General features: G+C 43.6%; 2 protein-coding genes across 2 annotated transcripts in view; one reads left to right on the forward strand and one right to left on the reverse strand.

The window, feature by feature from the left end:
- The window catches only part of LOC131284922 (furin-like protease 1, isoforms 1/1-X/2), a 91,652-nt gene extending 75,798 nt beyond the window's left edge, over positions 1-15,854 (forward strand). The window contains exons 10-12 of the mRNA XM_058313781.1: positions 2,619-2,794; positions 3,439-3,529; positions 15,058-15,854. Of these exons, the coding sequence (XP_058169764.1) occupies positions 2,619-2,794; positions 3,439-3,529; positions 15,058-15,854 (1,064 nt within the window). The remainder of the gene's footprint in view (positions 1-2,618; positions 2,795-3,438; positions 3,530-15,057) is intronic.
- Positions 15,855-20,014: 4,160 nt separating this feature from the next.
- On the reverse strand, positions 20,015-20,669 carry LOC131284923 (uncharacterized). The gene is made up of 2 exons (XM_058313782.1): positions 20,244-20,669; positions 20,015-20,173 (listed from the first exon to the last, which is right to left on the reverse strand). The coding sequence occupies exons 1-2, from the start codon at positions 20,667-20,669 to the stop codon at positions 20,015-20,017; spliced, it is 585 nt and encodes a 194-aa protein (XP_058169765.1).
- Between the last annotated feature and the right edge of the window lie 5,243 nt (positions 20,670-25,912).

Below are 25,912 nucleotides of genomic sequence, written 5' to 3' on the forward strand. Positions count from 1 at the left end.
TTCATCGCTTAATCTACTTACCGATGGTACGGGCTTTGTTTTTCTTACGGGGCCCGGTGGACCTCGACGGGCTCGATATCAAACACTGATTTATCGACAGTTTCCTCCGCCGGCACGCCGACACCGGAACCACCGATGGAAGATAAATCTTTCGCGCCCGCCATCCACCCGCATCGGGTTAAGGAAAGCCTAGGGCCCGGTGTTGCCCTGCAGGTGAATCGTGGCCCGGGACACGCGTCAGAGTAAGCGCGCCACACACACACACATACGCTCATATAAAATGGATTGTGTTCGCGAGCCGCCATCGAGGGAAATGATAAAGTTTTTGACGGCCGTGCTCAAACCGCTGCCAGCCCGAGAAAAACCGCTGGGAAATTTATCTCGCCATGTCATCACGACACGACGAGTCGGTGCTGTCTGGAGTGCGCGTTGCCACTCGTGGCTCGCTGGCTTCCGGGACCGCCGAACTCCCGGACGGTTGTGTTGTGCCGCACAACAGGTAAACACATTGTACCAACTCACCGACGCGTGGTTGTTTGCCCTTTGCTTGTTTTGCACCACGCACAGGGAGCACTAGTCGAACGTGCCAAACACCACCGAGTCTCCGCATTGTCCCTTGTCGTTCCACGGTTGAATTTTCGCTTCCCTTGCTAGTTGGAAGGCCTGCGGTTTTGTGGCATGGCTTTTCACTCTCTTCTACCAATTCCATTCCGGAAAGGAAGGGAAACTTTCTCTCGATTCCGCACAGAGGGGTCCGTCCCAGAACACACCCGGTGGGTTAAAACTTTTCCCGGTCCCAACTACCAAAGCCCGGTTCAGTGGTAGTAGGAGGAAAGTTTCTCGTATTTCCCCGGTACTACACGCTCTCGGTGTGTGCCGTTGTAGGGAACTCTCTAGTGACGCCGAAAGCAGCCGCTTTCGGGACGCGAGCGAGCAAACAAGCGGATGTTTTCCGTACCGTGTGCGGGGGCGGTTCCTTCCGTCTTCAAACCGGCCAAACCTTTGGCCAACTTACCCTGTCCCAAATCATCGCAATATTTTCACGAACACTCGTGCGCTCCTGAACTCTCTGCAGGAACGACTAATGCCCGGTGTAGTCTACCGGTAGTGTCGTGGTGATGCTCCTGAGTTTTGGTGTCTCTTTTGTTTTTTACAACGCAACAAACATCATCGAGAAAAACGAAAAGGATGAAGAATGCGGTCAACTCCATTCGTGTGAGTGCTTCGCACAATGTTATCCCAGCGAACGATTCCAAATCAGGTGCCGCTTCACACCGCAAGATATCCTCCCTGGTGCAGGAGACCCAAACATACGACTCAGGTGTGCGGAGGTGATAACTCTTGTGCCATTGCTGTGGACACCCAAGTGCTCGGTGACGATGAAGTTTTCCTGAACACAGACACTCTCACACCTTCATACGTTAGCGTGATCTCCTGTACAAACCTCTCCCTCCTCACCCCACACAAGCGTTTACACGTGGCTTGGGCGATGTCCAACGCCTCCACTCTTCCACTCGCACCATCGCCCATGCCATGATGGTCGTTTTACGAAGCCCCACGTTCGTTCGCTCGTTCGTTCATTCGTTCGGTTACGCCGGGAAAGCGACGGAAAATTTTCGTTACCAAAGCGGTGTGATTTCTTGCCTCTTCGCAGTGGCAAAGATTTCGCATATTTTCGCAAGACATTAACTAAATTAGCTAATTATGGCGTGCTTAGGAGATACTTTCGTTCGAACGCCCACCATCACACCTGCACCGGGTTGGGGGTGGGGTGGAGGGGTGGTCGCCGAATGATGGCGAAACCGTGTCGTAAATTTACGGAAAAACTTTCTGTACCACAGTCATGCGGTACGTAATATGGAGACTTTCGGTTGATAGATAAAATGAGAGTTTTCAGTGCTTGGTTTTTTGTTGTTGTTGTTTGTTTTACTCTGTGTTTCTCTGTCTAAACGAGATTTCATTAAGCGGATGGTGAATCCCTGGGCTTATGTTTATGTTGTGCAAGGAAAGTGGCGCTCAATGTATACTTAACTTTTTTATTCGACTTTCATGTAATCCATTTATAAATAGTAGAAAGCAGCTTGGCCGAGGAACTTTATTTAAATTTCTTACTGTATGTTAGATAATATTAGCAGGTTTTATTAAAGTTCGCTTGTTCCAATCCTGTTTTTCCTGTTCATGCAAATTTAAAGTGAATGTATTTTTAACTTCAGCGTAACAATATTCTCCATTGGGTAATGTTTTGCGATGAAGTTTTCATTTTTTCAAATATTTAAACTGTTTCTAGTACAATTTTCTTCCAACGCACGTGTTGTAACTGTTCGCTTGCAGTTATGTTTTACATTTGATTTTTTTAAACTATTTTTTCTTATTGCCATGTAACTGAGACCATCTCTTATGTCTTGGATTTTAATTGTTTTAAGTTCAGTTGGCTTCGACATTTGTTTCAGATTGTTTATTTTCCCCCCAGACCCCCTACTACTATCTTCCACCAAGTGCATTGGAATTATTTTTATTTCTTCCGCGTCCTGCCCCCCGACTCCGCTCTTCCTTTCTTATCGTGTTTAAGAATCGTTAATAAATGTGTTGAAACTTTGCTCTCTCTCCACCGTGTACAGCACAAATAACGCAGTGGGATCTCATTTTCTACGGCACCGAAACACCTGCCCAGCCGAACGATCCGGTGCGCTTCGGCAAGCCGGGCTACGACAGCAACTACGGTGGCGAGATGGAACATAATGCGCTCGAGTTTGACAGTGGCGTTACGAGCGACCAGTGGCGCGATATGCAACAGGTGAGTCGAAGGGGAGCGCCCAGGTAGATAATTTTCAATTTGTTTTTTTTTTTTTGTTAAATTAAAACATACGCCCTTTCGAATAGAAATCAACACCGGACAACTAACATATGGGGCGTGTGTCTGGTTAATGGATTCAAAACAAAAGACTTTTAGGATCTTACTCTAGGCGATTCCATTAGGCAACACGCATTTGTCATTGGAACGCTAACAAATTTAAATTACCAGTCCAAGCGCTCCCATTCCTTTTTCCACCGCACCACAACACTTTGCCCCTCCAGGCAATGGTGCTTTGCTTAGCACGTCTTCCAAATTTTCGCCACTCGCTCGGTTTCCACAATCTTCGGACGAGCGTGCGAACTCGCCCTAATGGATGTGGGCTACAATTTATGATCCTTAATTTTTATGCTTCCCATAAACGAAATGGCCATTTTTTATTATGATTTATCCGAACGAAGAAGCAGCACCAGCAGCACCAACACTACTGGTCCGTCACACGGTGGTAGGATTCGTTTGATAAATGTTTTTCCTTTTTTCCCCTCTTCTTTGGCTCCGCGCACTGGTTTGCATTTCTTCTCTTCCGCGCCCTTGTCCGCGCTGACACTGACTGATTCTTCTTTCGTTTTTCCTACCCCCATCCACAGATTGGCGAAGGACACGGTGAGGTCCAGCGGACAGCGTCGAACGACGTGACGGCAGTTTCCTGTGCGCGCTTCGATGTCGCCAGCTGCATAGGTTTGTCCTTGCTCGTAATGTTCCTATCACAGTTTTACTCCGACAGACAAGTAAGCTCAATCGGTCGAAGGTAATCGTTAGAAGGCGTTAAGCAAATCGTCCAACCAGCGTCGTCCGACAGACAGCTAAACAATGCAAAAAAAAAAACAAACTAAACCGTAACAAGCGTCAGAGAAGAAATAACAAAAAAAACCAAACGCCAAAACATACAAGTAACGTAAATCGAACAAATCGACGAGGAAAATAAGCGCCCACAGAAGAAGCGCGATACAACGGAGCGTTGGCTCGCACAAAACCATGGATCGGAAACGTCCTGTGAAAAGGGCCCTGTAGCGTATAAACCATGGACCGCCACAGGACGCCCACTTACTCAATCCGACGCTCGCACTCTGGGTGCGTAGGTTAGCGCGAACATGCCCAACAAATTAACAACAATTGAAAGCAGCTTTTCCGGCGCGCGCGAACGTTCGTTCTACTTTACGTTCGAGCTGCTGGTGCGGTAATTAGTGCGAATTTAATCCGCAAATCTGTTGTGGGGCATATTGATGTTGGAAGCACCAGCCGCTCGGCAACGCCGTGAGCCGTGGCTTCGCGGAGTGGATTATTTTTGTTCAATTTATTTCCTCCGTCCAAACTTTTTGGCAGCCGCACGGGTGAACTTTTCGTCTCGTGACGTGCGCGGCAAACATATTCGGCGGTTTTGCGTATTCGGCGGAAATGGTTCAGATTTTGTTAGGTTTCTATTTTCGATCTGTTCTGCAACCATAAACACATACGCGGCAAGAAGCAACCAGTTCCATCCTCCAACGTAAAGACAAAAAAAAACAAAAACAAACAGAGAAACGAAAACATCACTAGTGAAAATGCGAAATTAATCAATCACCAACATTGCATCACGGAGAAGGCGAGAGGAGTTAAGTTGATAAGTAGAGCGCGAAATCAAAACCCAAATAGCAATCATCAATCCTTCCATTCGTTACTTTTCATCGTTGTAGTATATTTTTTACCTTCGTACACGCATATATATACGCATTGCTCATAAGTTCTTGATTATTTTTATACGATTAAGCTCCGATGAAAACTGCGAAGAAAAATACCCAATGGTTCCAAGGCGTGCCGCCACTCGATCCATCAGTCGACTGTTATAAAATAATGTTACATTCTTTAGTTTCATTTCTCATTTGTAATCGAGGGGAAAAACTGCAAAATAACATTTGCTGCGAACTTTGAAACATTTCTATTTTTATTCAAAGAATATCAGATGTCAAATCTCATATATCAAATTATGTTGAAGGTACATTTCCAATGGACGAAATATGGCACTCTGTTTCCAAACATGAACAATTATAAAACTTGCTGGTGATTGCACAATCTACTAGAAATGACCCACTCTCATATTACGTTTATTTGCTCAAAGTTTCGCCTTACACAATTGTCGCCAACCCTTCGGGTAGCGTTTATAAAGTACCGGGCGCCTCCATATGGCTTTGAACGTTTGCCAACCGTCCCCGGGTTGCATTTCAAACATGTAAAACATTCAATTCACACCTTTTCGCTTGGCATTCGGATCACTTTGGATTTTGCTCTGACGTAATCAAATTGGAAGCAACTTGGAGTTTCAATTTGTAACAAAATAATCTTGCGAATCTCTTCGGCGCCCTTCGCTTCCCTTCCCTTGGCGCACCGTCGGTTGCGATGCGATTGAAACATTTGCCAGCAGCAGCCCCAAAGTCGCTAAATTAATGGGCCACAATCCGGCCAGCGTTATTGGTAAACGTTCGGTTGAAAAATGCGCCCCATGCGCCAAGCAGCCACATCCTAATTCGGTGCCGTCCTTCCTTCTCACTTGCCTCACGTTTACCCCCTTCTATTTCCTTCCATTCGCTGCCGACCCGACCATTCGTACCCGGGGTTACCGGAATATCACGGATGCGAAATTGGTACACCCGAACGATGACATTATTATGCTGTGTATACCCTGCTCAATATGCAAACAGGGTCAGCCCTGGGGCCACGTGAATCCACCACCCCTCCACCGTCAGCTCCTCCCCTTCTCCATCGGTGGCAAAACGGCTAAGCTCTTTTGCAGCACGCCGGCACGACTCACACTGATCCAGTTTTCCCGAACTCAATTTGCATAGTGCGCCCCGCTATCGGTTCCCTCCTGCCACAAGCCAGTCTCGCCCACCCCTTAACGGGGGCTTGCTCAAGCGTGTCTGTTACCAAGCGCTGATTTGGAGCTCATCCTCGGCACGTTCCGTCTTGTGCCTTAGGTTGCATTTAGTTATTCTTTTTCCTTCCTACCGATTTCTTTTCCATGCCAAGCACTTTCCACCCGGCACTTTCTCAGGAATATTTTTGATACGGATTTCGATTTCCCGGAGAGTCGTCGAAGCCTTTTTCATCAGAAACGGGGATGGGGGGATTCTACTTCTTTCACTTGCCTTTCGACCGGGTCTCGTGTTTCCCTTCTTTTTTTTCTACCCGTAAACTGGACCGTAATCGTCAGCTCAAATTCGGATGGGGGAGCACCAAGTGTGTCCTCTAGTCACACTCCATTTTCCATCCATTGCTGCGCCAATTGCAGAACCGCCCTGAACCTAGCGCGTGGGGAAACAACGCGCTACGAAGCTACGGCCACGAGTGTGCTTTTTCCACTACACTCCTTCTCCCTCTGTCTAGCCCGGTGTGTCCACTAGCGGCAACGTGGGGGGGAGGAACGGATGCTAGGACGATGTTGTCCCTCATTAAAATTCATTTGTCGAAAGTCAATAGAAATGTGAAAGCGCGCGCTATAGCCCTCCGACCCTCATAAAGCTGAACCGTTAGCAAACAGAAATGAAGTGAGACGCGCAACGATGTAATCTTTTTCGCAGGGAAAAGGGTAACGTGAAGGGCTATCACACACACACACACACACACACAGACACGAGAAATGAAACTGTGTAAATTGCGAGTGAGGGAAAACACGAAAAAATATACCACCAGAGTAAGGCACGGACAAGGGTAGTGTTTCGGTTGAGCCGATAAAAACTGGTTGTTTGTAATGAAGAGGTCACAATATCGCTTTGCAACAAGGAAAGGGAGGCGTTGCTCGTTGGAGAGAGACAGGGTACATTTGCATGTGAATGTTGCAAATGGATAGTGAAAAAGAAAAGTTGACAGACACATACTTTTTGCACTAAATTGCAACGCAGAGGCAGAGGCGTATTCGTGGAACTAAAAATAAATTCATATTGACTCTTCGCCGCCATAGGGTTTAATCCATCGGTGATTGCGATTTGCAATTCCGTTTTTTTCCCCCTTTCATTTAATTGTCGAAGTAGTTCCACGTAAAAGTGAGGGGACGTAAATCAATCCCACCAGATTCCAATCTCGCCAGGAAGTACGACACTCTGGACGATGCTGCTGCCAGTGTGTCGGTTCGGTTCGCATCCTCTAACGACTATTGTTTTCTGATTGCGCACGATTGTTGGATGTAATAAGGGCAGATTTCACTCCCTCCCCTTTGGAAAGTCGGCATCACCAACGAACGCCCTTTGCCGATGGTCTCACTCGAATGGAGTGTGTTCCATCGATCGATCGACTATTGATCGTTTACTTCGGCGAGCCAACTGTTTCACTCTACCGACCAGCGATGGTCGATTGAACCGCTCGGTAAGATATCATCCCCAGCCGAAGAGTACGAATGAGCAAAAGTGCCAGCCTTCAAATCGACTCGTCGACCTCCGGATGACTGCCGACAAAGTTCGGAAGGATTTGCACTCGACACATCCACTGGTTGTTGGTGAGGGTTGATTTTTTTTCTTTCTATCCCATATCTGCCTGCATTCCGTGAGAAGATGTGATGCGAAATTGATTCCTGCCAAGAGGCAAAACAAACGGACTGATGGGGAGAGCCCGTGCCTTGTTCGTGCCACTCGATGTGAAAAGTTATTGTTTTTTTTTGCGCAGCATTCAACTGCAAATGGCACACAAATAAAGCGCCGATGAGGGTGCGTAGCGTTCGATCAGAACGAATCTATTGCCGGTTTGAAATCGTTCAAAGTTGTTTACTTTTCCTCCCCTTCATGCTTTTGTCCGATGCTTTACGCAGTGATTTCTTCTTCTATTCCCCATTCCGAATGACTGGTGCGTTCGATTTTGCAAAATAAGTGAAACATTGTGGCCGCAAGCGCCGATAGAACACGATGAGATAATGAACACATTGCACAGCGATAACGCAGACAAGAACAATTCATTGCAGTATCGTAAATTGTTTTTTCAACATAAATTTAAATTGGAGCACATCTTTTAATAATAACCGAGTTTTGCTTTAGCAAATAAACAACCGGCACCAACTGTTAACCTAAATTATAATCATCAACTTTCTTTCCAGAAGACTTATCTCGTAACGAAGTCACGTCAAGTACTGCCATAAAATGGTGATTACTTACCATGATTGCTCTATCCTCGCCGAACGCTCATGACGGAAAGGATACTAATAATGAAGACTCTGCGTAAGACCTACGGTACACAGAAGACCCCCGGCCCGGTGACGGAAACCGACCGGTATCACCTTTATTGTCTTTCTTGCCTTTCTCCCGAACCGTTTTCTGAAAATATGTCGTCGCAGTCTCCTTCACGAGCGTGATGCGGGTCGAGCCGTCTCCGGGACACTTAACAAAAGTAAACAGAGTAAAAGGTCGCCGAGTAACGAGCCGCCCCGTTCGACAGGCGTCGGTGATGGGGACAGGATGGGGTCGGCCACCCCCGTCCATGGGTAAGGCGGCGGGTTTTTGGTATTATTATGCAAAAGCTAGCACCCGGTGGTGGTGTTGTTGCCCGAGCGTGCCTCATTATCGATTCGGAAGGATTTTCCGGGACGGCGTTCCCCCAAGCCTTAAACCCCCCACCCACCTCATCAAACGGCTGGGGGCTTTATACCTCCGCACGTTGACCGACTATGGGCTCAATTATCTGCTTCCGCGTACTCAAAGTTGCCCACCTTCCGAAAGGTGTCGATCGGGGGAAATCGATCCGATTGTCCATCATAATTTATTATTGAACAAGTGGGGAACGGGGAGGGGAGTAATTTGGAAATTGATAGCATCCGCCGGTGGCAAGTGAGGAGGCGCGCTGTGGAGGGGTTCGAGAGTACGTCGTTTTCACGTACAACCGAAACGGGGGATCGAACTGATGGCAAGATTGATGGATACATTTATTTTAAACGTCCCTCCCCGGATGGATGAGGGGGAAAAAATAAACTCAATCCGGACGACCGATGGATGGCTCGACGACGGCCACAAAGTGCTCCCCGGAGCCATTGGATATTAGCTCCTGGACCTCTCTTCCGGTGTTTTGCTTCTTCCTCTATTTCGGGAGATATCGCTCCCCTGATAAGTTATTCATTTTTTTTTTTTTTGTTAACAGGAAGTTAATAACGGATGGCAGGATGTGAAGCTTCACCGCTCGGGATTGCTGAATGGAAACACGGCGTGAAGCGAACCTTACGCTGTCATCCCCACGTTGACCCAATTTCCGTGGCGGACAAAGGTTTTCTAGTTGCTGACCCGAGCGACTGTAGAACAAAAACAAACTTCCTTCCAAAAATCAATCCATCTAGTCCCCGGTTCAATATCGATGGATTCCAGTAAAGTTCGGGTTTCGTCTGAAACCAAGGGAACCAGGAAAATAAACCACCACGGATCAGCTCAATCGACTACGCTACACGGATGCACGGTCGAAAAGATAGAGGATATCTTTTATGCTTCTCGTTTCGGACCAAGAAAACCACACCTCTCCAGCTGCATCTTCGGCGAGTCGGTTCGGAACAATCAGCCGGGCAATAAAAGATTCATCGTCCAATTAATGTCGGACGGAGCTATATTGCACCAACTGCAGTACCCTGGCTGAGAAGCGTTTTCCGTCTCCCGGCAACGTCCCGGATTGATGATCGGGAAATTCCTTGACAGCAAAAACCATTTATTAACTTCCCTCCTTCAATCAGTCAACGGAACACCCAACCGGGACGAAAGGGAAATAGATTGTTCGACACGGGGCGAATAAAAAAGAAAATGGTTCCTTCTCTGTTTTACAAATCCTCCCATCTTGGGAGGAAAATTTAACACCCGCAAGCTCAATTGGTTTGCCCTTCGGGCAGCTATTTCGAACGCCACAACCATTTGTGTCGAGCGCTCGCGCTCACGAATTCGTCCTATGAGGCAAAACAAAACGGTACACAACTATTTTCCTTTTCTTTTTTGCAATCAATGTTGGGGGAAAAAGACCGGATAATGGTCTTGCACAGACCCTTTCCTACCCCCCCCCGTTTAGTCGCGCCGGACCGTCGCAACCCTCGTGCTTGTGCAGTCAATTGAAAGCAGGACACCAATTTATTCCCTCTCGCCGAGCTTTTAATCGCAAGCAATATCGAGGCCGCTCCTCCATTATGCAAATGCTGGCTGGCTGGTTGGTAGCGGATCCGGTACAGTGCCGGATTCGACTCTTTCTCGGCCCTTCGATCGGCGTATAAAAAGGAATGGGGGTGTCGAACGGGGCAACGATTGTGCGACGAAGCGAAAACGCAACGATAAGTTGACACTTGATGATGATGGTGGGGGATGCCGAAGGTCCTCGATTGTCGGTCACTTGCTTTGCCGGCACCGCGTATAAAGGACAACCCGAAACGGGCCGCTGAAGTTGCAGTACAAAGATACAGTTAAGTGCTAATAAAAGGCAAATGTCGAGCGAAGCGAGTGCAGCGCCAAGGTTCCATTAGGCTAATTGGTGGCAAAGTAAGCTTCAGGATCGAAAGATTAAAGATTACCGTCACAGTCGTGTGATCGGGAAAGGAAATGTTTTGCTAGTGACAAGAACGGAAAAGATCAAGACGTGAGAGAGTAATTTCCAAAGGAAAATTAACGTTAGATATGGAACTACGAATGCCTAAAGAGAGACATAAGGACACGAGAAAAAACCCACTGGAGCGCTGCTAGGGAAGTAGTAACGCGTGAAATAATTACTCTATCAACATAAATTGACCGTCAGCGTTAACCGATTTGTCGACATTTTCGATTGAGTGTACCAATCGTTTCACGGTCGATATTCCACGATCGATGCTGGTTTGCGGCCGACTTCTGTGGTTTTTCCCCTGTCACCCTCCAATGGGAAATCCGAGCAATTCGATTGCTATTTCCAAACCACACTGGGAATGTTAGCGCATTACGTGTTAATTTAACTGATTACTGAGCACCACTTATCCACGGACATTTTTACAGTGGTCGTTTTTCTGCGGATGTGGTGCCTGTTTTGATCCGTTCAGTTCGGCTGTGCATGTGGCTGGGCAAGGGTTACAAAAAATTTACATTTTATGTGGTCACTTATCAAGTGTTGTATTTGACCGTTGCAACTCGCAAGTGGCTTATAATTTTCATTTTCAATATTTTCTGAGTGTGTATCTTCAGCTCTCGGTCACGTTCGAGTGTTTTTTTAATTTTATTTTGTTACTTTGAAAAAAGTTCTTCACGAATGTCAATGATTTACTACACAAAATATCTTGTGTTCTTCAACTTAACAAAAAAAATCATACCTTTCTTGTTTGTGCAATCACCAGCGAAAAACTACAAAGTGTGTTCGGAAACATCAAATGTACCAACATTGTATGTACCCTTCTCTATACCTTCGTTTGCTCAATCGCTCAGAACAATTCATATCATTCTTTTAAGCGTTTAGCATAGCCGCGTCCCGCCTCTCGCAGGAGGGCACTTGTTATATTAAGTTTTCTCGACATATACTCACATATCTGCCAAATATTTACCACAATCAGCAATCGTTAGCGTATAACTTAGTGAAACTTTTTGCCGTTAATGCTCGTGTTGCGCATCGGTTTATTTTCGTACGCTCCGCGCGCCCCTTTTCTATTGTAACTCTCTTCGATTTTTCTTCACTCTCAACATATCGCTTCAACTGTGTTTAACTGCAGGGTTTGCTAGTAGGAAACTCTCTCTTCTCATTCACGGCAATCTCCAGCTACCCCGCCACTTTGCCAAAATGTTGTGTACTTAGCGGTAGCGTGGAATATCCTAAATTTGTATTAAATGTAAAAAACAAAAAAAAATGAATGCTCAACGCCCACCCAACACTCGCCGTTAAGCTTATAAATCATTCGCCAGGGTAGCATCACACACTGCCTCAAGAGGTGGCACTGAAAGTGTAGGAGAAAAGATATAAGAGGCTTTAGCGGAGTGCGGTTCGAGTTAATTGTGTTGAAACTTGAGCCAAATCGATGCGAGGAAGGCGGTTATACATCATCCTACTGCTGCAGGATAAATACTTTCCCAAAAGCATGTCCTCATGCGAAAGGCATTGCCTTGTGGCGTGCACTTTGGAACGGAAATAAACGAAAGTCCTAGCTCAGCGAGAGTGAAAACAGGATCCTGGAACACACATTCACACCTTATGTTAGAGTAAAACGCTATAGCAAAATGATCCGAGTGGTTTACTACACGTACGGAACGTAGAAATAGCCGGCAAGCGTTTCGATTATCCTGGAGCAATTATTCGACGGACTATATGTATAAATACAAATTATTAATTAGCCAGAGAGGGTAAGTAAAGTGAAAGTATCGTTCTAAATACGTATGATATGCGGGGGAAAAAAAAGGATGCGATAAAGGAAAAAAAACCCGCGCGATCTGATCGGAACGACTGTGCTCCTGCATATGACTCGGAATCGAACATTTAGTAGCAAACATTTGAAATTGTGAGCGCCGCAATTGACGGACAGGGCGCAACATTCTTTGATAAGTTTAAAGGTAGGATTAGAGATACAAAAAAAAAAACAAAAAACCTAAACAAACTCAATCCGTCGCTGGACATTTCCCATTTAATCGGTCGAGCTGAAATGGCGTGCACAGCGGACGCAAAACATCAGAAGCTATTTAAAAATTAAATCCAAATACACGTAAAATAATTTTTGTATCATAAAGCGTAAAGGGTAAGCGCGAAGGAAGAAGAAGTGGTGGGTTTATGCAAGCAGTCGGTCAAACGTGTAATTGTGACGTTCGAAAACCCCCCGCTGTTTTCCACCCGATGCGGCACGAGCCCGATGTGTAGCCCGCGGGAAGGAGTAAATATGGTAGGTTGGTAGGACCGAAGGGCTAAATAGCGAATCGAGTACTATAATAATAAGAAAATAAATAGGTGATCTTGGCCAACAGAGGCCGTAAGCAAAAAAAAAAGGGAAGAAGCAAAACGGTAAAAAAAACAATAGATAAATTAAGAGATAGAAAAAAGATAAAAATAAACTCATAAACACGAGAGCAAAAACGAACATAAACCAAATAGAACAAAATCTTAATCTTGAGCGGACGAGTTAGAGAAAAAACAAAGGAACACACACACACATTTGAAAATGCGAAAATTAGGAACAAACTAACAAATTGCGAACTTTTTAATAACAAAAACCAAAATCATTAGGAAACAGCAACAAAATATTGGCCGGTCGAAGCGAGCCGGCTTGCGAGCAAAACAAGCATGCCAGAAGTCACCCAAATGTTCAGTTCCGGTGTGTGTTCGCTGGTGGGGTGCCACACACAACACCCCCTTTTCGCTGCACACGCTGCATCCAACGTAGATAGGTGTAAAAGAGAAGCAAAGTGAGGGGTTTAGAAACAAACAAACAAACAAACAAACAAAAAAGGGTGTATTTATAACAGTTTCAGGAAGTTTTTGTTTCGGTTCGGTTGCCTTCTCCGAGCCTACGGACTTGTAGAGCGTCGTTAGACTTGATCGCCAATTGATAATAAAAAATCGATCCCGCACCAAGGAACCTAATCGTCCGTACAGCACAATATATTTAAACCCCCAAAGAGAACACCATTTGACGCGCCAACAAAAAATCCACCGTTTTCTCGGTTCGATTTCGGTTTTTGTTTCGATTCTTTTAGCGTTCACGAGATGCGCTACGAGAAAAGGCACAAAACCAACATTAAAGGAAAGCATCGATGGGGGCAAATGTGTTGTAGCGAAAGGCAAAAGTGCACAACAACACAGGCTACGATTGCGAAATAAATCGCGGATGAAACTTCAGAACAAAACTGACAAAAAGAAGAAAACGAAAAAAACTCAAAACAACAACAACATATCCCACGTTTCATATTTGGTCCACCCATTATTCGACATCATATTTTTGTGCAAAACTAAACGCGAGCGTAGTTTGAAATCCGAGGTATCCGAGTTTGCGGTCGGTGGGTCGAGGGCTTGTTTCGTTTGTTTCGTTCTTTTAGCATTTCACAGGCGTCGTCCATGTTTTGTGGGACTGCTGTTCCGCAAAGGGGGCACGGAAACAGGTGTCTTCAAATCGGCCAAAGGGACAGATAAAATGGCACCGCGGCATCACATCGGTACACTGCGCGCTTCGTCCGGCAAAGGTTATAATACATCAAATATTACTTTTTAGCTGGTAATCAAGCATCTATTTGTATTTTATTGTTCATCTTTGGACCGTTCGATTATAACGTTATGATTAGCGCAATAGTTTAGTAAACAATTTTTTTTTCTGAATCCTACCCATATTTATGTTGGTTTTTCAGTATGTATAACAGGAATGATCTTTCTTTTCCGTTTGTTTCACTACTTCCAATCGCTTAACACACGAACGAAAGCTAACGACCTCAAGGAAACTTAGAATGTTCAACACACACATACACCCACAAAAAACAAACGTACAAAACAACATAAGAAACCTCCAGCCGGCCCACCATCCGGCCAGGCACACAACTTCGGAACAAACGTCGAAACCTTTGATTATGCCCTTGGTTTTTATGTTTTGTAACAACTTGCGTTGATACTTGTGTAGAACACCCCCTCCTAACTATTCGTTTCGAAATTTAGCACAACAAGTTTTGACTGCTCCTTATGTTATATTGAGTTTCTTTGTTCCTCCTACTTTTGACACAGAGATTGAACCTTACTTGTCGTCAGAGTTGAATTAACTTCTTAGGTTAAGATTGTTTACTTTGTTTTTTTTTGTTTTTTTTTGTTTCGCTAACTGATTTTACCTTTTTATCACTCATTTAGAGGTAGTTGGTAAATGGTATGTTTATTAACCTAAACAAAAATATATGCTAACATCGGAAACATAAGAAACATTGAAACAAACACCAAATATGAGTGTCTTTTTAACCTCGCTGGATTGGATCGTAAATAACAAAAAAAATAAATGCATGAAGTGGCTACAAATCGAATTAAAGTTATTCCCCGATATTTAAAAATTAATCATCGCTTGATATCGTTTTAACAATTCTGCACACAGTCGCGTTAACACCCCGATTTACCGACTACAATTGTACATATATTATTTTATTCATTCACTCAATTGGTAATCAGCACGAACGAAACTTCATCTGGTGTTTATTTAAAGTGAATCTCAAAATATAAGCATGTTTTTTAATACCTACTTAGCGCATGATAAACAATATTAAATATGCTCACGTTCGTGTCAGTAAAACTTGTTCGCTTATTCGTACGTATTTTTGTACTTTCAGTCTGCAAACCCACGTCGTACTTCTACAAGGGACGCTGCTACCTACAATGCCCGCCGGGGACATATCCATCCACACCGCTTGCGTCGGACGTCAAAGGCCCGCAGGCCGATCTGGACGACATCGCGTCGGTCGACCAGAAGCCACTTCCGGCGTCATCGCTTCGGCGACGACGTCAGCCGGAGAACGGCACCGAACCGGACCAGCGTCCGCGCTGTCTTCAGTGCCATACGACCTGCCTGCGCTGTACCGGTCCCGAGCCAACCGACTGTACCCAGTGTCAGGCCGCGTTTCGCTTCGAACCATTACTACCAACCGCATCCGAGGCGAGTGCCGGCGGCCGCCAACGCATCTGCGTGTCCATCAACGACAAACGTCAGCAGCAGCAGACGACGAAGGGCTCGCTAGCGGACGCTAAAGTGACAGGCCGACCCAGTCCGAAGATGCCACCCGCAGCGCCGGCACTTCCAGCGGGCCATTCCACCTGGTCGGACTACCTGCTGCCCCTGTTCTTCCTCGGGCTCGTCCTGGTGGGCGCGTTCGGTGTAATCTACGTGCTGTGGTTGCGCTGCTTTCAGGGCACGCCCGGCATGGATGAGTTGGGTGGATCGGTGGGCGGAGGCGATGCGGTTGGCCATGCCAGGATTCGATACGATCGCGTGCAAACCAACGAGGAGGACGGAGCGTACGGCCATGACGATAGTGCGGTCAGCAGCAGCGAAGACGAGGACGACCAGGACGGCTCAATCGATCCACTTTCCGTTTCGACCACGCAAATAATAATTCCGGACAAGCAATGAGGGAAAAAAAGGGAGAGACAAGAGGGAGAATAGACGTTAAACGAAGAGCTTAGTCAGAATTAGTGCATTTTAATGGTTTTATAACATTCGGTTTCGCCGTGAAACGCCCTTACTGTTACATTCTTCGAACAAATGTAGTGATTATTGTAGTGGCTTTACTATCGCCTTTTAGTAGTGTACGTTTTAAAGAGAATAAAATAAATATTTTAATAGGAATCGATGTAGAAATGAATATTTTATTCTGACAATGCGTTTGTTAACCTATGGAATATATTCGAGCAATCTATGATGATGACATCGTGCGAACTATGGAGAAAATGGGTGATTGAAGCTTCCAAATCCAGACGAGTGGATAGAATTTTTCATCTGTTGAACCTATCAACTTGAAGTAATTCAATTTTGTTGTTAATTTTTTCTGTAATGGTTAGTGGTTTAAACGTAAGGAATATTTAATCATTTCTCATAAATTCAGTAACGTTTGCATTACTAAAAATAGACAAATTTTCACCGGTGTTAAGAAAAATGCTAACCAAGCTAATTGAATGCAGTAAATTGTATTATAAAGTTACATCTTTTAAACATATTCCGACGGCCAATAAGCCGGCATTGGCCGAAACTTCAGCCATAGCCGACAAAACCAACCATATAACGATGTTTTTCAGCTGTTGTCACTGCAGACACTGCACACTATACACTTCTTTGCTTCTTTGCTTTGTGCAAATCCTTCTCGCTGGGTTTCAGCCACGATTCTAGGGGAGTTAAGGCACCCCAACACATTTTAAATATATTATAACAAGCTTCAAAAGCAACACAAAGTATCAGGATTTTTTTACTACTTGTCGCCGTCTGGCTTTAAATAATCTTTGGTCGTATAGTCCGCGATAAAGCTAGATGTTTTAACACACAATCAAACGTAGATGGTTTGATGTTTTGGCCACGGCGGATTCCATTTAAATGATACAGTTGTCAAACTTGTTCTAAATTTAAAAGAAATACTACTCTTTATTTTGTTGTTAACAGAAAGTTGCTAGCGTCGATCGAAGCCGATTGGTTGGTGTTGTCCCCCGGCGGCTTGGGACATCTTCTATTGTATCCATCATCCGATAGGTGCCTGGTATCGTAGCAAGCGAGAGATCAGTTTTATCAACAAAATGCGCGAAATGTTTGTAGCGTTTTTAATTTTTCTTAAATTGTTGCCTATCATGGCTATCATTGCATAGAAGCTGTCATAAGTTTTAAAAAGTTATTGCCCCATAAATATATAAAAATGCAACAACGCAATCAAGGGTTAACAGGATACGCCAATATTAGCTGGAACATTCTTTTCATTCTTTCTATATCCTTTGACCTCGGTAACATTGATTTGATGATCGAAGGTGATAGTTTGGAATAATTAACTTTGCAAGACAGATGGGAAAAATGGTGATATTATTTGTGATTGCACCGAACTGAATTTATTTAAGGTACAGATACTCCTCCATTTTCTCTTAACAACTTGATATCGAAGTAGTCTATAAAGCGCATAAAAAAGAAGCACACCTCGAATAAGTTAGTTAGTTGTTGAGCAACCAATCAACCCGAAGCATTTGTAATAAAGCAGATTCCTTAATTACAAGAGGTTATGGGAAGAAGGAAAGGAAGCTGCGCACGGGATTCCACAGTATTCCGGTGGACCCGGGTTTGGAAACTGGAGTTTCCGAGTAAAAATGTTTTTGGATGCGGCTGGTCACACTCACTTCGGCGAGTCCCATCATAATGATGTCCCATCAGAGGCGGCTGGTGCGAAATCGTTCACCGAAGCGGATCGTAAAGCCAAAAATTACATCGTCGGTTTTCTCGCGGATGAAGTTATAGAAGTGGCCCAGGACCAGAGCACCGCAAAAAAAAGCTATACATTTGCTAGAAAATCTGTGGCTAGTCAAACGCTTTTGCGAAAACAGCTTGTAATTCTGCGCATGAAGGAGGAAACGTCGATGCGGTCTCATTTGTTGGCGCTTGATGACCTAGTCACGCAACTTAAAACGACCGGTGCGAATTTAGAACAATGCGATCTAGTGTCTCAGCTTTTTTTGAGTCTGCCAGACTCATACGAAATCTGAATCAGAAGAGAATCTGAATTTGGATATGGTGAAGCAACGCCTGCTAGCTGAAGAACAGAAACGTTCGGATCGTTAGATGGATGTGGACGAGGTTAAACCAATCGTGTTTAGAAGCAAACGTGCTGGAAAATTTAGCGGAAAATGTCACAATTGTGGTCAAGTTGGACATTTGAAAAAGGATTGCCGAAAGAATGAAAGCCATGCTGCTTCTCGTCAGACAGGTTACAGCTTCAAAGTAGAAAAAGATTTGCCTACTCAGTCGAAAGGAAAGAACTTTATCAGATTCAAATTGGACGGAGTGAGTGACCATTTGGTGAACCGAAAGATATTCTTCGACGTGATAAAGAAGTTGTCGTCGCCAATATTTCTGAGTGTAGCAAAGGAGAAAACAGAAATAATAGCAGATGAAATAGGCGAAAACAACGGAATCAGTAACAAAGGTATACCATTGTACTTACGAGAAGTGCTGTATGTAAAAAACCTTCGAGAGAATTTAATATCAGTAAAAAAGTTTACAGATGCAGGAGCACAGGTTTGGTTCCTCAAAAAGTATGCTGTACTCATGATGAGTGGTGAAATTATCGCTACAGCACCAGTAAAAGTAAATATGTTTGAATTGATAATCGAAGTGGATAGCCATACTGCAAAAATATGTAACAAACCAGAAATTAATGTATGTCATCGTCATCTTGGGCATCTAAGCCAAGATAGAACGAAGAAAATTTTACGCAAGCATTTGGCAACAGGTGTAAAATTTGAACCCGGAAAAGGTGAATATGGTTCAATTGCGCAAAGGAAATGTTATAAGCAAAAGGACAGACAGAAGTTGAGTCCACCGTTGCATATACACCTGAGCGATTCAATCGAACATTGGAAAAAGTGATGATGATTGATGCTTCGATGGCTAAATTAATGTGCTATTAAGCAGCAGCAACGGCGTTATATTTAATGAACTGTAGTTTAATAGCTTTACCGGAAGAAACAAAGCTGGTTCCGAGATAAGCCAAATATAGTTGCCGGAAGAAACCCAACATCATCGAAGCAAGAGGGGTTTCAGTTGTGGGACCGATACCGGATGAAGAAGCGATTACAGTTGTCGAACCAGTATCAAATGAAGATTTTGATGGCGTTGAAACGGATGAACATAAGATGACGTTACAAGAGTAACGAAGTAGTCTAGATAGCGCATATAAAAGAAGCACACCTCGAATATGTTAGTTAGTTGTTGAGCAACCAGTCAACCCGAAGCATTTGTAATAAAGCTGATTTTTTAATTACAAGACAACTTAATTGCATGGAACGGTTAAATCTGTAACTTAAAAATGGTTGTCCACTACCTTTTAGAAAGTTCACTGTTTGAATCACACATTATCGTTTTATTTTAATAATATTCGTTTCTTTATTAATGAATGTTTACTGAATATCGTGACCATACCGCCGTTTCTAATTTAGAGCTTCTTCAGAATACGGTGGAGCGTTATGGTGTCATATGAATGAAATGATCCGCTTTCCTTAACGATTAACTTAGTCTGCTATCTGGAAACATAACCTTATTTCATGCCCCTGCCTAGGTGTGCGTTCCATTCCATCTTTACCATTATTAGCCTATATTACTACTAACTTGAAGGATACGAAAGATGTACTTAAGTCACTACACACCATGTTGACCAAACCCTACCCTTGTTGACTTTGTAAGATTTATTAATGATGTCTATTTTTATCCTTCGCAACATGTTTCATTAAGTGTGTCAATAACTCGTCTAATGAAGTAAGTTTAGCCGACAGTAAATAGAACATGTCTAATCCGTTGTCTAGTTAATTATGATGTCTTATTTAGATTTAAATTTCCAAAACATATGTTAACTTTACGTTTTAAGCTAAAGTATGAAATCGTACAGGACATGTTAGTAATTATTTAGGTTGGGTGACAAACAAACGAGAAACCCCTAACTTTATTTGGTCAACATCTTGTTTCGAAACAACAACAAGTTAACCTCATGAAACTACTAGAAATGGATAAGGTACAATTAGCGTAACGTTACCAAACAACCCACCACACATCTACTGTCGCCTTGGTTTGCACGCACCCTGTTGCTGATGCTGTCTCTGACGCAGCAGCTCCAGTATCTGCTCGTTCCGGGCGATGATCGACTCGAGGACACTCTTGCAACGGGTAAACAACTGCTGGTGCATGCAACTCGACATCGCTGCCGACGATCGCTGCGGAGAAACACAACAACATATTGGACAAATTGCACACCATTGCACTTATAAGCTTCGAGCACCGCACCTGATCGTCGGATATTTTCGGATCGCCGGTGGAGTTGCCTAACGCCGACGGCACACCACAGCCCATCCCGGGCGTCTCGCCTGGCCAAATGTCGATGTTGTTCGAGCAGATGTACTCGCTGATGTAGCTGAACGTGGACAGTGGCGTACTCTCGCCGACGGCCTGATCGCACAGGTCGCTGAGGATCGCCTTCTCGTGGTCGTCGTTCAGGAGCGGAATTTCGGAACTACCCGTCTCGGGCCCGCTCCAGGCCACGTGCTGTTGTTGCTGCTGTTGCTGAAGCTGTTGCTGGGTTTCGTACGACGGATGCATCCGTGGCGTTCCGTCCGTGAGTGAACCGTGAGACGAGGCCGAAATTCCACCGTAGGGTTGGTAACCGTAAGCACCACCACCATAATCTTCACCACCGGCCTGCCAGCTCGCCATCTTTTACGTCACGATCCCTGCACTAGAACGCACTACTGTCCTACAGGATGCGGCAAAATGCTCCACCGAATGTCAACCGATCTGAGACGTTGCAACGGAGTGACTAAACGATCGCCTGAACCCTTTATCTGTGCCCGAACCCTGTCGGTTACCGAAGGCGGCGGTGAATCCGAACAAAATGGCGCTGATCCGAGCGCACGATCGTGGACCGATAGTATAACGTCAACGCTCCTCCTATCGCTGAACGCACCGAAGCCCCACCGATTGCAGGACGTCGTCAAACGCTCCGTTCCGTAAACAGTGCGTTGCGCTTCGCTGAGGTGATAACAAATGGTTGCGCTTGCTATAGCTTGCATATGGCTTCGTGATCATCAGCATCAATTTTACAATGGCTCACGCTCTTGAGATCGCCACACGGATCGCTGCTATTGCACAGGCATCCGCCAAGTGGAGCTGCCGTGTCGAATTATGCCGCTTGTTTTATTGCCCAGCCCGCATCCTGTCCTACGTCAACCGGTCGGGTTCGGGAGGCTGCCAAACATGGGACCATTGCCGCGTGGTACGTACATTCGATCGGGGAGGGCCTTCGCCACACCGGACACATTCCTGAAACTTATCGGCCTCGGCGAACCGTACGAGAAAGGCCGTCAGGGCCATTTCTGCCAGGGGACACGCCATCACGGGAACGACGACGCATCGAGCCACGGAAGTGTTGATATGCGATCGGAAGTAGCCCCGGGGTTTAACATTGTGGTGAAATCACTCGGTGTTGCCGTTTGTTTTCGCTGACAAAGTCCTTTTTTATTTGTTGTTTTCTGGTTGACAAGAAAAAAACATAATTAAACAAATTGTATTCCCTGCGTCGTGGTTTGATATGAAATTTTAGAAAGCAATCACCTAGATCAGAGGTCGGCAGAGTTTGACCCGTGGGTCAAATCTGGCTAATTTTATTCCGCCCGTATAAAAATGACTCTATACTTGTCTGATTTGATCACGATTTCACTATTATAATATACTTATCCTCGCCAGAAGTACTTACATATAAGGGTACCTGTAAGTTTACTCGACGCTATCCCATACAAAAGGTAAAGAACACTTTGAAAAAAGCGAAAACATGGTGGGAAATCCAGACGGAGTAGCATTTGGTCATGAATGCCACACAACTGAAAAACATCGTTATACGATTTGTTTTATCGATTATGGCTAAAGTTTCGGCCAAGCACCGTAAGGCCGGCTAACTTCACAATACAATTCACTTCAGCTTGGTTAACCTTAAACAAATATATAAATTAAGAAATGTAGTTCTTTGTAAATTATTATTAACCCTTACATTTCCCAAAGAATTCCACAGGAATAAGAATCACAACTGAAATCTATATCTATAAAAAGGAATGTTTGTTTGTTTGTGATGCTAAAACTAAAAACTGGTTGGACTAATCTTGATGATGTCTTCGTATGATTTGTTCCTTTTTAACTAGTTTAGGAAAAAAGAGAATTTGAAAATTTCCAAGGAAAAGCCCGAAAATTCGTAACAACGACTCTTTTCCTTATAAAAAAGACAATTTAATTTACCATCTTTAACGAAAACTAAAAAACGACTAAACTTATCCCAATGAAGTTTTCTGGTGGTTCTGGTGGTGGTTCTGCCTTTAAAATTTTAAATTTAAATGCCTTTTTTAAAATTTCTGCCTTAAAAAACTGATTCCATTGGACCATTGCACTCATACTAGTATAAATATGTCAAAATTAGCGTATTATTAATATTGGACGAGGCAAAATTCGTTGGGTCAGCTCGTTGAAACATAAATTGAAGAGTAAAAAGTTTTGCGTCGCTATGCATTGAGGCTGGTTCGATTGATTCTCTGTACGTACTCTGTTGGCCAAAGCTGGGAAAATTAATATTAATTCGTCGTTAGATCAAGATTTACAGAACCAGTGAATTTTTATGGTCTCCTTCACAACTGGAAAGGACGTTAATGGACGTTAACATTAATCATAAGTGTGCCATCAGACACTTGAACTTCTTCGCTTCGCGATGGTCTTGTGGGCATGAAATATTTCAGTTGTGCCATAACTCCCTAGCCCTCGGAGATCATTTAATTATGGGTTCAACAAAAAACAGGGCCAACGATGGGTTGCGAAACAATGCCAGCAGCCTAGCCAGGTGACCCGAGCCGGGTTGTCAAAATGTTGCCACTTTGCGATGTCCAAGCGCATCCAATTACCAGGCGAACTCCTTGAACTGGTTTTTTCCTCTTTTTTTTTGCCAGAACGTAACGATCCACGAGGAAAACAAAAACAAAAAGGAACAAAACTACAACGTTTTGATACGCCCGTTTTGGCAGGCCGAAAGTAGGCCTGGTCGAGTAGTGGTGGCCAGATCACTCTTCTGTGCTCATCTACCGAGCTAGCTCATACAGTTCTGGTTCGCAGCATGCCAACTGGCCCCTGAGTGATCCAATCTATTTCCTTGTGGTGCAAAAAATAACCAAAACTTCATCGCAATCAATGGCCGGTGGAGGAATCCTTTTTACGTTTATACGCCAGAACCGCAATGGCCTCGTCATCATGAGCATATAAATAAAACTAATAAGTCAGCCATGCGAATCTTCGTTATATATTTCATATTCAAAACCATAACCGGCAGGATACTGGGCAGTTGTTTTCGTGAGCAAATTATAATTTCAATCATTGGTTTGAGTTACGATTGCTTCGTGCACACGAGCATCACGAGCTGCGTGGCCATGCGTTTATTGAAATAAAACAACAACTAAACCTTTCTTATCGCAACCGTTACGGGCATAACTATTTGAGAACGATTTATGAAAAATCACCAGCAACCGTAGACCGAGCGGCTTCCGCTACCGTTTAGCGGTGTTATTTTTTGAACGACATTTTAAGTGATTTTTTTTCTACTACCAACTCGGTCAACGTGATTAAACGGACGGCATAAAACACTTCAAAGACGCCACAGCTGCAGCCGACACTTTAAGCAATGATGACAGGTTACATCATGGCGATTCGGTGCTCGAAAACGGGGGCAATAATACTAATATTAATTATACAAAAAAAAAACCCCGGAACAATCACGTTTTTTTCCCTTCCGTTTGACAAATCAACCAATGTGGTGCCTTTGAAGTGTTTGCTTACCGCCTACTTTGCCACGCCGCCCGATTACGGTTGGGACAAAATGCTACAAATCTTTTTAGTGTTACTATTGTGTGCTTTTTTGTGTGATCATGTAAATCGAGTACACAACAAGCAATAAACAATAAACATTTCAACCCGAAAGCAAACCACCCTATCAGTGTTCCGCATGTGGGAAAGAACAGTAATTAAATTATGATCGAATTAGTGATGTACAGGGACAAAGTGAATGAATTCTGGAGGGAACCCAAAATTATGTATAATTTACATATATAAATTGCATCGAATTTAACATACCCAGCCTATGGAGTTTAAAAATTAACTTCATTTAACAAAAATCGTTGATTTTTTGTCTAAAATAAGACTGATCCGTGTAAATGCTCCTATCATTACATACAGCAACATAGTTCTTGCTGCCTATGCGTTCATTGCTCAATCTACCATATGGAATGGCTTAGTTTAACTTTTTTTTACTAACGTGAGTGCATTTGAGTCATCAGTGAACCATGAATTATCTCTCAAGCAGATTTTTTGTCGTTAGTGCATAAGTGATGTTAAATTTAAATGGTGTCAAAGAGTGCCGCTTCTTATTGATTGTATCAACACGCATTCTACGCGAGATGATTTATAGATTCCTCACAAATAGGTCGTCTGTTACTTTTTCTGTTTTGTTTCTCTCAAACGGAAGACATTTGAAGGAAATTATGTGACGCGGACCGAATGGTACCAATTTTAATGTTGAAACCTTGAAGCGCGGAAAGAGACGATCTTTTTGTAGCCGGTGCAAATAACAAAAGAATAGTTTGGATTTCAGGGCTCCAATGCTGCAGATCAAGAATGTAGCTGTTTTAAACAATTGCAAAAGTTTCAGCTTGTAATTATAATATTTTATTTGTTAAGGATTGTCACCTTAGAGCACACATTTCTCGAAAGCCAAGAATAATCTTTTAAACAGATACCGTAGAAGCACCATACTTGGCGCGGGTCCAAACTTGGCGCACTTTCTAATATTTTCTTGGCTATTAGACTATTTCCAAATAATTTAATCCTAAAATATGGAGGTAAATATTTGTTTATGCTTGTACAATACATCCGCATCAAAACATGTTATTGGTTTTTAGTTATTGAATGTATATATAATTAAATGAAAAATTCCATCTCACAAGTGCGCCAATTTTTACTCGCATTAGCAACGCTGCTAAGGAGTGGGTTCAACTGTTTCCAATAATTTATACGCAAAGGAAAAATTATTAGGGATTTTATTTATCAGAAACTGTTAAAAAGTAAGTATTTTCAATGAATCGTGGTCGGCGCTTTTTGAGATTTTTATGCTAATTTTGAAGCGAACAATTTCGCGCCAAGTTTGGCTCACAGTGTTCCTAATTATTCACCGTGGAGAATATGACTGTTTGCGCTGCTAGATATTTTTGAATCATAGAAGGCTTTGATGAATGAGATTATAAAAGTTAGCGATGAGATAGTTTTATTTCCACGAGAGAAGCTAAATTGTTTTTTGAATTGCTGTTGAAAAGTGTTTCTATTGTTTTAAGTTGACTTTTGAATATAGCTGTTGAATTCAATGAACAACATCCATTTTGTTTTAAGTGCGCCAAATTAGGAACACATCGCGCCAAGTAAGGAACATTGCAAAAACCATGCGCCAAGTTAGGAACATAATGTGCCACACAAAGAGTTTCTGAAACTTGAAGAAATAGCAATTTAAGAGTTTCTCACTTATTTTTCTTATATTCTATGGTAGTTAGGCTAGCACTGTGCAAAAAATGGTATGATTTGACCGAACATTGATTTTGTTATTCAACTTTTTATGCAGAATTTCCTTAACTGCGCCAAATATGGTACATCTACGGTATACTACAGATGTAACGGAAATGTACTAGCATTTCTTGTTTGCTACTATTTTCTCTTCCAATATCTTTGGGATTTCTTCTAAGTTATGCAAACATTTTCTAGCTGGCCGGATAAAATTTGTTGGCGGGCCTGATTTGGCCCGCGGGTCGAACTTTGCCGACCGCTGCCTAAGAGCATCCGATCTGTTTGTCAAACTCAATTAAACAATTTAGAAAGGTTTGATGCAA

Source organism: Anopheles ziemanni, chromosome 3 (genome assembly GCF_943734765.1).
Source record: "Anopheles ziemanni chromosome 3, idAnoZiCoDA_A2_x.2, whole genome shotgun sequence".
NCBI classification, from domain to species: domain Eukaryota; kingdom Metazoa; phylum Arthropoda; class Insecta; order Diptera; family Culicidae; genus Anopheles; species Anopheles ziemanni.

Bases quoted from the DNA above. Each gene is read 5' to 3' on its own strand.
- LOC131284923 (XM_058313782.1), bottom strand. From the start codon at position 20,669: ATGGCGAGCTGGCAGGCCGGTGGTGAAGATTATGGTGGTGGTGCTTAC. The intron at 20,174-20,243 runs GTGCGGTGCTCG...GTTTCTCCGCAG, and splicing joins CGAAAATATCCGACGATCAG to CGATCGTCGGCAGCGATGTC.